At 49.2% G+C, this 13474-nt stretch overlaps 1 protein-coding gene across 4 annotated transcripts in view; it reads left to right on the top strand.

Annotated features, from left to right (window-relative positions):
* The window catches only part of NF2 (NF2, moesin-ezrin-radixin like (MERLIN) tumor suppressor), a 46687-nt gene that overhangs the window by 9345 nt on the left and 23868 nt on the right, over positions 1–13474 (top strand). For all 4 annotated transcript variants that reach the window (XM_064393132.1, XM_064393131.1, XM_064393133.1 and 1 more), the window contains exons 2-8: positions 1777–1902; positions 2916–3038; positions 5225–5308; positions 9646–9714; positions 9859–9941; positions 10560–10635; positions 10865–10999. In XM_064393132.1, the coding sequence (XP_064249202.1) occupies positions 1777–1902; positions 2916–3038; positions 5225–5308; positions 9646–9714; positions 9859–9941; positions 10560–10635; positions 10865–10999 (696 nt within the window). The remainder of the gene's footprint in view (positions 1–1776; positions 1903–2915; positions 3039–5224; positions 5309–9645; positions 9715–9858; positions 9942–10559; positions 10636–10864; positions 11000–13474) is intronic.

Here is a 13474-nt window from a genome sequence, read left to right as displayed (position 1 = left end):
CCAAGTTGAAACTGCACAAAGCTCCTGCTTTAATCCACAGTGCTGCTCTTCAAAACAAACTGGTGGTTGTGTTTTGAGAGGAAACCTTTGGGTCCTGTGAGCTCTTGAGCACAGTTTGGGTACCTGAGGTGGTTCAGTGAGGAGTCACGGCCAGTGGAAATTCCAGGTTTAACGTACTGATCCCATGGGATGTGGAGCCACGTCCTGGTGCTGCCGTCAGCAGCCTGTCCTGGGAAGGTTTGGTGCAGGCACTGCTGTGCTGAGACTGAAATACGGTCTTCGAGAAGGAAAAACAGCCCATAATGCTTTATACAAAGCAGTTTAGTGAAGAAATAGCCTTTTGCTGGCAGCCTGCTTTTATGTGCCTGCAAAAATGGTACCAAATAGCTCTTTTAATGGGCCTCACTCTGTTTTGTCTGAGCCCTCGAATTAACCTCCCACTTAAAATCATAGTCAGGAAAAGATCTTCTGCAGTCTGAGCCATCCTGTGCCGAGCTGGAGCCCACCCGGGGGCTGGAGGATAGTGAAATGTGTGAAATTAGGGGGGTTATAATTACAGCACTGCCAAACTTGCTGCTCCTGGCGTTCTGACCCCGAGGTGTTGACAGCGCCCGATCCGCATCGCGGCGAGCCGTCCGGGGGTGGTGATTTCGGGAGGGTGGCGGCGGCTTTGTCCTATTCCGGGACTGTCAGCGTGTGTGTCTGTGCTCCCTGGCAAGGGGGAGAGCCGTGACGGAGTCATCGCTGAAAGGCAGAGCGTGGCTGAGCTGGGCCTGGCTGTGCCCACAAGGCGGCAGTGGGTGACAGTGGGAGCGGCCCTGCGCTCATATCGATGTGTCCAGGTGGCACCAGGATTGAGTTGTAGTGACAAGAGAGCGCGCCAGATCTGTTTGCCCAAGGGCTTTGGAGTAATGGCCATATGTCTCGGGCCAGCAATTGTTTTCAGCGCGCAGATGGAAGACCAAAGTGGCTTTGGCATATTAGATTCACGTGGTTTATGTCCCTCTTCACCTCTCTGCCTCCCAACACCTCCCGGTTTTATGAGCAAACTTCAGTAGCATCATGGATGCAGCTGCAGGATTGCTCCAAGGACATGGTCCTTGAGCAACCAATTTTCTCTGCTCCTTGGCTGCTTCTGTCACCAACATTTTCAGCAGAAAATGCAGCTTAACTGTATCAAAATGTGCTCCCAGAGAACCGCTGACTTCAGTGGTAACGATGGGGATTTTGGAGCTCTTTTTTCCCTTCTATCCGTGCAGGGTCGCTGGCTCTGGACGCACACGCTCTGTGCAGGGATTGTGTCACTGCTGATTTTGTGGCTCCTCTCTCTGAACCCCTGGTGCTGATGTGCAGGGCTTCCTGAGCCTGTAGAGAGACACGTTAAAGCCACCAAGGGACAGTTCAAAGGGATTTTTATTCCCTTCTGGCAACAGGCAGGAACCTAAACATGTCGGGAGCCTTAAACTGAGCTCAACAAGAGCCTGAATGAACCCTTAGTTTCCCAGGGCAAGAAACAGGGGCTTTACGGTGTCATTTTTTGGAAAAGGGGGGAAATCACATTTCAGTTTCCTACTGAGGGAGGAGCTGGTGATCTGCAGATGAGATCAGATGGAAGGAGATAAGGTGTGCCTGGGTAGGGTGTTCTCATGTCTGTACCAGATGCATTCTCAGGGGTTTAAAGTTGACCTTGAGAGGTGAAAGCAGTGCATTTGGATGAACAGAGAGAAGTTCTGAAATCCACCTTTGTAACTCTGCTTCCTGTTTGCTCTCTGGCAGGTGAAGTGGAAAGGGAAGGACCTGTTTGATCTGGTGTGCAGGACCCTGGGACTGCGGGAAACCTGGTTCTTCGGGCTGCAGTACACGATCAAGGACACGGTGGCTTGGCTCAAGATGGACAAGAAGGTTGGAACCAAAACTCACAAAATCCCGGAATGGTTTGGGTTGGAAGGGACCCTGAAGCTCATCTCATTCCAAGCCCTTGCCATGGACAGGAATATTTCCCTTGAGTCATTGTGTGGGATGACAAAAGAGAATGTCCTTTTGTCTTTGAATGCCCGAGGTTGTGTAGAGGGTGAGCTGGGACAGATGTACTTAAATCCCATCTCTGTGGTATCTGGGGGTGTCAGACTGGGAAAAGAGGGCAGAGATGCCCCATCCCAGCATCTGTGCACACTGAATCCCCTGGAGACATTTTGGGTCCCAGTCATGCTGGGGTGCTGCACTTTGGGTGACTGCAAAGCAAATGAAACCTAAAACTCTCTCTTCTGTGCCCCTGAACACAAAACCATCAGCAGAAAAGTGGAGTTGCCTCTTGTTTTGTTGTTGAGAAATACAGAGAGCTTGGGAGGAGGAAAACCAGAGTGAAAAGGAGATGGGGATAAGGGAGGAAAGGCTCCCCAGATCTGTGAGGGGAGGGTTTTGGAGGTGTCAGGGGTGGCTCTGTTCATGTCCAAAGGATGTGACACTACAGCCAGATGGTCATGGACACCAAAGGAGGCCTGGGTGTCTCACCTCTCAGGCTGAGGTTTTAAACAGCATTTAACTGGGGAGTAGCAGAGCAAGGTGGTCAGAAACACCAGTGAATAAACTCAGTGCAGGAAAACAAGGAGAAAGTCGGGTGGTGGCGCAGCAGGATCCCACATCTCTCTGCAAGTACCAGGAGAGGCAAGGAGCACGTGGCAGATCAGGATCAACCTTCACTGTCTCATTTCTCATGCTGTTTGTTTCTGCCTTTTTTTGTTCCCTTGCATCATTAGGAGTGTCAGAAATGTTTGTTTTCTTTTTTTAACTATGGTGTTTGAACTATTTAGGTCCGTTCTAGATGTCTAAAAGTGTCTGACAGAATATGTACTCATCTGAACAGAAGGGAGCTGGGTCTTGCCTTGAAGAAACCAAATGGCTTTTGTATCCCACAGGTCCTGGATCATGATGTTCCCACAGAGGAGCCCAAAACTTTCCACTTCCTGGCCAAATTTTACCCTGAGAATGCAGAGGAGGAATTGGTCCAGGAAATCACCCAGCACCTGTTCTTCCTGCAGGTAGGAGTCAATGCACTGCTATCCAACCTGAGGGAGAGGGAGCCAGGATGAGCAGAAGGTCCCAGGGTCAGGGAGTTGGTCAGCAGAGTGTGCTCCACATCCTTATGTTCACACCCCTCCAAAGACACTTGTCCTTAGCAACAGATACTTCCTAAATCAGGTGAAGGATGGTTTTTGTGGAGGAAGCAGCTTGCCCAGACTGCCAGACCTCTGAAGTGGCAGTAAGGAATGATGAGGTGATCCATAATATCCATGGGTGGTGGCTCAGGGACATGGATCTGTCAGCCAAGGGCTCGTGTCCCTCTGCAGGGTGTGGGATGAGCTGTGCTGAGGGGTGGCAGCTGCCTTTGGACGTGACTGCAATGCTGTGTGGAGCAGGGCAGTTTGATCCTGGAGAGCAGAGTGCAGCCAGCCTGTTCCCAGGCTGACAGCAAAGTTCCCCTCCTCACTAAACAGCCTTCAGGCTGGAGCAGAAGAACATCCCAGCAGCTCAGCTCTCTGATGGAAAAACAGAGGAGAAGGGGAAACCTCACAATCTCACCTGTCCCAGGAACTCCTGCCCTGCAGTTAAGCATTTGGAAACTCTGGTGAACACATCCTGGTTGGGTTTTTTACTTAAATTTTTCTACAAAACTTTGTGTCCTGAGAAATCAGTTCAGCTGATGATGTGACAATGCTGCACGGCTGATAACAAGGAGCTGCTGTCACAGGAGCTCTCTTTCAGAGACATGATCAATTTTCTGCCACAAAATCCATTTTCTGACACATTTTTCCTCAGAAGAGTTGTGTCAAGCACGGTTACAGGGAACAGAGCCCTCCTAGTCAGACTCCTGGGTACTCACTGGGATGTTTCAGCTGCTCTCTGGCTGTTAATTTGAAGATAAATTGCAAAAACTTTTAACAAGTCACTCATTGTTATGTTTCTTACACCAAAGTCAGGACAACCTGGATTTGGGAATACCTCTGTAGCCTCCAGGGTGTCCTGCCCTTTCCAAGTGAGCTCACCAGCCTCTTGATACTTCTCACTCTTCCAAAGTCCATCTTTTTTCTCTAGAGCCGAAAGTGTTCTAAATGCAAAGTATTCCTGTTAATTTCCAAGCTCAGTCTTGTGCACTGGTGTCTCTGTAGGGTTATTTCTGAATGCCTCATTTGCCAGGAGCTTTATCCACGGTGAGGAAAAATGCTGTTGGCATCTTTGAGAAGGAAAATCAGAGAGGAAAAGCCATTCAAGCTGCATTTTCTAAATGCAGACCATGACTTTGCTGCTGGGATTTGTGTGCTGAGAGGAACCTGGGCTCCTGAATGCATTTGGGAAACAGGAGCACATCTAAGCTTGTAAACTCTCCTGTTTTTTATCTTGATGCAGCAGAATATCTGCTGTGATTATGTTGTACCCAACTTTGAGGACTCAAAGCACGTTATAAATTCAAATTGATGTTCCTGCATCTCCAACAATCCATTTAAGCCTCCCAGGAAATCGTAGGCTTTTTAAATTTTTTTCCCCCCTATCTTTAATCAGGAAAATTAAGTGTGCCAACCCAAAAAATATCGAACATGACAGGTTTAATTTCTGAATGCACAGGAGGCAGGGAAGTAAAGCTGTGGCCTCGGGGAGCTGCGCGTTGGCTCTCCTGGGAGTGCACGCAGGGCTCTGCCTGCTGCTGGAAGCTCTGCCATGGAGGTGACCCCCAGCTCTCCGTGCTGGGATCCAAGGAATTGGCCTCCAGCACAGGTGAGCACTGACTCACAATGAGGCCTAAATGTCCCAGAGCAAAGCTTGCAGTACTCAGAGATTCAGCTGCAAGCTGCTCTTTTATTTAGCAGCGTGGCTCAATGTCCTATCAATCCGTAGCTCGTGCCTGAAGAGGTTTTATTGCTGTGTTTACATGCAAGGTTCTCCCCCCACCCCTTGCCTTTAGCAACAGGATAAAGGTGCTGTCATTTCCCACATATAAATTTAGCTCTTCTCACCAGCCTGTCTGAGAAAGGTGTTCTGTGAAAGCCTGAGCCCTTCCGAGCCGCCAGAGATTTCCTGGGTCTGGACTGTGATTAGTGTGAGGAAAATTGTTAACTCTGTGTGGTTGACAGCTCAAGTTAAAACAAACTGCAGCCATCTGCTGTGACAGTCATGCTCTGCTGTGCTCCACTAAACGTGTGTTATCTGTCCTTTGCTGCTCTGTGTGCAGGTGAAGAAGCAGATTTTGGATGAGAAGATCTTCTGTCCTCCTGAAGCCTCTGTCCTGCTGGCCTCTTACGCTGTCCAAGCCAAGGTAGGCAGCAAGGGATGCTCCAAGGGCCTGCTGGGGTAGTGTTGGTCCAGGTGCTTTGTGCTGGAGCCACTTCCTGGGCAAAGGGAAGGCAGGGAAAGCTGTGAAAGCTTGGGAAGTGAGGGGGCTACACCAGCACTGCTGCCTTCTGCACGTGGCTGGTTCCTGGCTACCTCCAGACATTGGATGGATTTTTGCTTTCTCTTTCCAGGACTCTTTAGCAAATGCTCAGCTCATGAGCTGCAGAGCCTGCTTGAGTATGGCTTACTGCTGGAGCAGATGAATTCCCTGAGCCTGAGGCTTTTTGGATCTCCTCCCTGCTTTTGCCAGTGTAGCCAGAGGCAAACCAGCCATGGGACTCCCAGCTCCACTGCTCCCCCAGAATACTTACCTTGATAATGACTTTATTTCAGTGCTAGAACTGCCACTTCCATTTTATTGCACTGTGAAAGGGCTTCTCCTGGCTTCTCCTTTTATCTTGGGTTTGATCTTGAGTGTTTGGCTTCACCAGACAGAGGGAAAAGTCAGTGTTCATTGAGTTCCCCTTGTTTCTCTGCTGTGTTCTGCTCTGGGCCCAGAGTGGGTGTGTTTTGCTGAGGATTTACTCCAGAGGACACTGTTTTCCAGTTTGGGATGTGCAACCTTGGATAGCTTGCCCAGGGCAGAGACTCCTGGGGTGGAGGCAGCAGCCCAGGGTTCAGTGGCAGGGACATTCTTGCAGTCAGGGACATAATTTCTCCCTGCACATCATATGCTGCTTCTCAGTTAACAGCTCGTGGAGCTCAGCTCCAGTTTGTGTGTGCAGAGATCCTGTTTTGGGAGGGAGAGGAGCAACTGCAGTCTGAACACAGCCCAGCCACATTGTCTTTGCATCTCCTGTTGGTTCTGACTCTGGGTGGGATTTTGGGAGGATTTGGCTCACAGGACTGCAGGCGGGTGGCTGTGCCCTGGTTCTGGCAAGTCCAGCTGTCCTTGAGGAGCAGGGCTGTGGAGAAGTTTAGGAGGAGCAGCTCTGTGGGACCATCTTTGCTGGCAGTGCAGGAGAGGAGGTTTGGCCTTGTTGCCAGAAGAGAGGGCCTGATCCAGGTTGGTTTTTTCCTTTGTCCATGTAATTTTCTCATAAGCCTTCAGCCCACACTCTGAGTAGAGCCCTGGGTGCCATGTTCTTTGATGGGATTTGAATTTGCAAGAAATTGGTGTTTTCTCCTCATAATCAGAGTATTGATGAAACCATGTTTTGTTCAAGAGACTCATCAACTGGGCAAAGAAAAGTTGCTTTTAGAAATGTTTCTGTTTGTGTGAAACATTCATCACTCTTATTAGAGTGCATGAGTAAACACTTCCTTGGCTTTCTTTCCATTGACCTGAGCTGAGGATGCATAGGGAATGACTTTTCTGGCTGCCAGAATGAATAAATGTTGGGTAAATATTGAGCTCTGTTACCTCATGGCCAGGACAGCTCCTTGGGTACAGGCTGTGCCTTGGTGCAGGTCAGCTGTGCCCTCCCCTTTGTCCCCCTGGCACCTTGAATGTCCTGGGGCGTTGGGAGGAGCTCCCATGGAGTCAGAGCAGTTCTGACCCTGCTGAGATCAGGAGAAGGTGGAGCAGGGATGGCTTTTCTGCTTTTCACTAAAGGGCTTTTTTCAGACATCTCTTCCTTGCTGCCCCTCCAGCCTGAGATTCCCCTTCTGCTTTCACTCCCAGCAGAGGTGAAAGCTGAAAGCACATCTTTGCTAGGGAGCTGGGAAGAAGGATGTTGCAGGTTGTCTCCTTCCAGTTGAATAGGATAATGATGTCCTTCCTGGACAAGAAAGCAGGCACAGAGTGCAGTAATTTCACTAATAACGTGCTGATTTGCATGATTAGGGGCATAATAGCCTGACACAGCAGTGTGTGTGCATCCAGCAGCCACTTACTGACAGCCAGGTGCTGTCCATCCACACCAACCTGAGACAGCAAAGGAAACAGGGGGGTCGTAAAAATAACAGCTTATTTATTTCTCTCTCGTTGTGTTCATTTGGGGAATTACTATGTGCTTTCCCCTCCAGCCCTGTTCAAACCACCCACGTGGCTTTCAGAGGTTGGAGGTGGTTCAGGTTTTAAATAGCTGGGAAAGACGTGGGATCAACTGAAAAAAAAATGGGAACATCCAGGAGGTTCTTCTATTTTTTGCCCCTTAAATGCAGGTCGCTGCTGTGCTGCAACTCTCTCAGCACTTCAGATCTTGTAGCACAGCAAACAGCTCTTTAATTATTATTGTTTTTCCCCCAAACAAGCAATACTTGGTGTTAATTTGTAGCTGAATGTGCCTGTGTTTATCCAACAATCTATGAATGTGGTAAAGGCAATTCCATGCCCAATCATGAATATTAATCATACAGTTCAATTAACAAGAGCTGAAATTCCATGACAGTTTGAAAGTAATGGTTTAATTGAAAAGGCCTTTGGAAAGTACATTTGCAAAATCATTTGAGCCAACAAATTCTGTAATACTTAAGCCATTTGTTGATTTTTGACTTGTGAATAATTAATGTTCTCATCCAGACTCCCCTCTCAGTACAAATATTCCTCTGGGACACAGCAGTATTTTTTAGCACATGAAAAGTCACATAATCCATACTTAGTCTTAGACTTCTGCAGAAGATCACAACAGAAAATAATCATGTTAATCCTATTTACTATTATTTTCATCACCTAAAAATGATTTACTTGCTGCCTGTCCAAAGTTGTTGGAGTTTCCTTCACCAGTGCCATGTTTTTAGTGCTGCTTCCTTTTGAGGGGGGCTCAGGGGCCAAGTACCTGCAGAGTGCTGCATCCTGAGGAGCTCCAAGACCTTGGAAGGCAGAGAGTTGCCTTCGCTCTTGGACGAAATCCGGGCTGGTTTTGTTCTATTAATTGAAGTCTGAGTCAGTGTTGGTTGTTGTTACATGCTCCCTTTGCATCTGCATTGGCTCCAAATCAATATTTGTGTCTTTAATCCCCACGTGTTGTCTCCCAAGCACAGAGGTGGGATGCGTGTAGACTTTTGATGCTGAGCTCTGGTTTTGGTGCACGGTGTGAAGGTCCTGGCACAAAAAGGAGGCTGAGAGGAAAAGCCCCCTGACTTGTTGTATGACCACCGGGTGCCTCTTGTGTTTAAAAATTGTCACCATTTTGCACTTCCTGAGCGAAGGTTGCTCAGAAAAGCGGGGAGGGAAGGGCTGCCCCAGCTGAAGAATGAGTGGCTTGAGCAAGCAGCGCTGTGTCTCATGCAGTCGGGCACTGTCACCTCTATCACTGCAGAACTCCTGGTTGCCAGGTGAAGGAAGTGTGGAAGTCACAGCACTGTGTGTACGTGCCTCACATGCTTTGTTCCTCTCTCCCTGAATTTGCTGGGTTGTTGGAGGAGCCGTTTTGCAGTGTTTTCCTGCCCTCTGAGGCCGTGCGGGAGGTAAATTCATTTTCACATGCACCGCAGGGACACGCGGCTCTTCAATCTGTTAATAAGCAGTTTTCTTTCTCAGTCACTTTATATGCTGCTCAAAGAGATGTAAATCTAAACAAATACCAGTAATTAGTGGATGCGCTTAACAAATCTGAATTGGATTCCATGACCCAGTTGAGCAACAGACCCTCTGACAGAAGAGCCACCACCTGCCTGAGAGGAATCTGTCAAACTCCTCTAATTTTTTGGATATGTATTCATTAGAGTGATGAGCAGCAACAGAGGAACTGCCATCTGCCTAACCTGGATCGTTGCTATCCATCAGGTTTTGGGGACAGGTCTTTCTCCATGCCTTATTTCCTTGTTCCACTACCTGTGGAAGCACAAGGACCTCTCAGCTGTAGAGTCTTGCCTTGCATTGGGAGAATTGTTAATTAGGGCATGATAATGAGAATAGAATAGACAACTGTCATCTAGTCCATCTGGACTGATGGAGGACATCAACTGGTGATAGTCACCAGCTAAAGTTGTGGGAAAAGGTGGAGTCACCATCCCTGGAAGTGTTAAAAAACTGAGAGGATGTGGCTCTTGGGGACCTTAGAGGTGTTTAGTCACAGGCTGCACTTGATCTTGGAGACCTTTTCCAACCTTAATGATTCTGTGATGCTGGGAAGTTTTGTTTGGCTCCCAGCTCTGCTGCATGAGTAGAAGGAATCTCTTTGTTTTCTATTAGCAATGAAAGGATGAAGAAACCCAGGTTATTCACCTCAGAGAGCAGCAGGCTCTGTGCTCGCGGGCTGAAGGGGTGAGCAGGCTGCATTTGCTGTCTCTCAGGGCTGGGTGTGAGGGGGTGAAGGGTTTGACTTGCCCTTGTTGTTAACGTGGGGTGGGCATGGTGTCTGTGCTTCTCTCCAGTACGGCGACTACGATCCCAACGTCCACAAGAGAGGCTTCCTGGCACAGGAGGAATTGCTTCCCAAGCGGGTAAGGAGCTCAGCAGCCATGGAGAGTCGGTGTCCAAGCTCTCCTGAGGCTGGACGTGCTGCTGGACCTGTCTTGGTGTTTCTGGCTTTCTTGCTGAGCCAGGAGCAGCACTGTGACCTGGTCTCTGTCTCCCACCTATCCCAGGTAATAAACCTGTACCAGATGACTCCAGAGATGTGGGAGGAAAGGATAACAGCCTGGTATGCAGAGCACCGGGGCAGAGCCAGGTGAGCTTGTGCTGCTGGGCTGGGTCAGGGCCAGTCCCCTCCCCTGGAGAGTCACCAGGCTTTGGGAAGCTTGGGCAGGCACTGGATGAGCTCTGCCAGCGGGTTAATCCCAGCACATCTCTGCAGCAGCCTCCAGAAGAGCTCAAAGCTTTTGTTGATGGCTCTGCTTGTGCCTTGCTGTCCCCTGGTCACTGTAGGGGCCTTCAAGAGAATTTAGGAATTATGCAAAGTAAGGACTCACCTCCATCAGGGATCTGGGAGAAGAAATAGGGATTCAAACTATATGGCTGCCTCAGGTGGCAGAATGCTCCTTTTGGGGGATAAACCTAAAGCTGTGGATCTGAAACAGTGGCATCCCAGCCAGGGATTTCCTATTTATGCTGAAGAGATTGGGAGGTGAACAAAGCCAGGCCTGGAGTGCTGCATCTCAGCAGCCACTCAGATGCTGGCAACTGCAGAGTGAGATTTGCTCTTGGACTTTATTGATCCTGCCAGCAAAGACAGGATTGACCTGTGTGATAGAGACAGTCCAGGCTTTAAAGCCTGGTGAGTGCTTAGGATCAGCAGGAGCAGCCATGTCCCTCTCTGATCCTCCCAAACACTGTTCCTGCCTGACAGAGATGAAGCTGAAATGGAGTATCTGAAGATAGCCCAGGACCTGGAAATGTACGGCGTGAACTACTTTGCCATCAGGGTGAGTTGGGTGGGTTGGGGGTCCTGCTTTCCTGCCAGGATAGTCTCCATGTCCTGGAGAGCCAGGAGAGCTGGGAGGTGGCGTTTGGGGACCCCAGCTGTGCTGAGGGGAGGCAGCAGCTCCTGGTACCGGGTGCTGGGTCACTGCTCGGGGCTGGCTGAGGAGGGAACAGTGGTTCATCTCTGACCCTCCAGTGATTTCTGCTCTTTCCTTTCCTTTCCTCCTGCAGAATAAAAAGGGCACAGAGCTGCTCCTTGGAGTTGATGCCTTGGGTCTTCACATTTATGACCCAGACAACAGGTTGACCCCCAAAATCTCCTTCCCATGGAACGAGATCCGGAATATCTCCTACAGTGATAAAGAGGTATGGATGTATCCCACTTCCTCCCTGAGAGCAGTAAGAACACAACTGGGATTTAAAATTATTTCTTTTGGCTTCTCTGTCTGCTGTGCTTGCTCTCACCAGCTTAGCTAAGGGCAGCTCAACTCCTCCAGTTGAAACCTTAATCCAAGCCTTCCTGAAATTGTGCAGGAGTGGGCGTGCAAGGGGTCACTGGGGAGCTGGTTCTCCTCTTTGGTTTCAAACCTTCTATGTAATAATCTTTTCAAAACCCAAAATTGCTGTTGATGTTCTTAGCCCAAATACCAGAGTTCAGAAGTTAAAATCTCTTCTTTACTGCTATTACGGTATTTATTACTGTGGATATATTCTGTATTATGGAATACAGGGCCATGTATTCCTGGGGAGAAGAGCTCCTGCCATCTCATTACATCATCTTGGGTTTCAGGCTGCTGGGCTTGGCCCATTGCTGGGCTTGGCTGGAATCTTTTTAGGAAGTTGAGCAATTTAAGCCTGCTGTTGGATTGTTATTTATTAAATCCAGAGTCTAAATATGGGTCTTTGGGATTGTTGGCCCCCAAACCTAATTGAGAACAGAAATGCAATTGCCTGAGGAGGGGGGACTGAGCAGCTCCATTTTAAGTCTGAGAGAGCTGCTCAAAGAAACCAGCTGCCTTCATGGTGAGGAAGAGAATTAACTTCTTAATTAAAAATGGTTTTCTAATCTAAACATGATATTGATCAGGGGAACAGCTAAAGGTTTCTCATCAGCTGCGTTTATTGCATGTCTTGTGAAGTTTTATAAGCAGTAAATCCGTGCTGGAATTGTCTCCACTTCCTTTACTCCTTAAAGAGCTTCCCAACTCCACAAAAAGCCCAGCACTGAGTGACTCCAAAGCTTCCCTGCCTGTCACAGTGCAGTGGGAGCTCCCCAGAATCCAGGGACTGACCCTTGCATGAGCAGGCCTTGCCACAGGACTGTAGCAGAGCTCTCTCCAGGGGAAGGACGGATCCCTTCCATCAGCTCAATCACTGTGTAATCAGGTGCCCACGGGCAGGCCTGGCCTGATGCAAACAGGGCCAATAGCTGGGAGCAGCAGCTCTGCTGGCACCACACTGGGGGTTATCCCTCCTAACAAAGACTGACTGTTCACACGGAGCTGAAAATCCTCTCCCAGCACATTCCTGCTGCTGCTCTCACTGACTGCTGGGGGCCCTGCTGGAGTTCAGATCCAGGGACGTTCATGCACGTCTGCTTTTGTGAAAGTCTTAAAAGATTGGCTCTTAAACTGCCAGAGTGAGGCAGAGCCAGGGCAGGGCCCTTTGCAGGCAGGGCCGTGTATTGACAGATCTCCCACTCTAATGGACACACTCTGTCTGCTCCAGCTCCTCAGCCCGTTATTTCTGTAGTGTGTGGGGGAGTGATGGAATATGTGCATGTCTCCTAAAAAATGCCATCTTGCAGAGCACTCCATCTCTTCAAGTACCCTTTTGATAGTGCAGAGGCTTCTCTCCATCCAAGGGCTGCATTACCAAAGCCCTTGAGGGATTTGTGCCACCACTGGGCTCTCAGGAGAGCCTCTGTGAGACAGCTGTGGAGAGGGTGAAGCCAGGCCATGGGTAGGGCTGGCTGGTTGGTACATGGGCTGTAAATACAACTTAGAGACAGGGAATAACAGTTTGAATTGTGGGGAAATCTTAGAACGTCGTGTTTGAATTGTGGGGGAATCTGAGTTCTGGAGAAGAAAATGCATGGCAAATTCTCCTGGGGAGCTCTTGTGATTGGAAGTGTCAGTGGGAAGGGCAGCAGCTCCTTGCTGTGTTCCTGATGCAGCTCTCCTGCCCTTTTAATTCCCTGACAGGACAGTGCAGCCAGGTGGGAGTCAGGCCCTTCTCCCAGGTAACAAGTGGCAAGATGAGATGAAACAGCCTCAAGTTGTACCAGGGAAGGTTTAAGGTGGATATTAGGGAAAATATCTTCATTAAAGGGCTGTCAAACCCTGGTCCAGACTGCCAAGGAAAGTGTTCAGAGCACTTGTGGATGTGGCACCTGGGGACATGGTTTGAGGGTGAACATTGTGCTGTTGGTTGACACTTGAATTTTAGGATCTTGGAGGGCTTTTCCCACTTAATGATTCTGTGGTTCCCATCAGGCAGCTGAGCTGTTTTTTCCTCCCTTTGGAAGCATCCTGAGTTCCAGCTCTGGTTTCTGTGTTCCCTGCAGCTCCCAGGAGAGCAGCACCTTGCCTGGGGAGGTGCTGAGCTGAAGCCCCACTGCTGCAGGGTTCTCTGCAGAGGACACCAGCTCCTGTGGCCCCCATGTTTTCCTGGCAGGAGGAGCAGTTGTCTCCTTGGCTGCTTTTGATGCGAGTCCTCTTGCTTGGCTCAGAGCCATGGGGACGGCTCTGAGCCGTGTGTCTGACCCTGCTGACCTGCTCTGAGCCAGAGCTTTCAGGAAGAATTTTATAGCTGCCTTTTTTATTAAATGCACCACTCTCT

Source organism: Passer domesticus, chromosome 17 (genome assembly GCF_036417665.1).
Source record: "Passer domesticus isolate bPasDom1 chromosome 17, bPasDom1.hap1, whole genome shotgun sequence".
Taxonomy (NCBI): domain Eukaryota; kingdom Metazoa; phylum Chordata; class Aves; order Passeriformes; family Passeridae; genus Passer; species Passer domesticus.
Note: the sequence above shows the minus strand (reverse complement) of the source record. Positions and strands in the feature narration are given on the sequence as shown.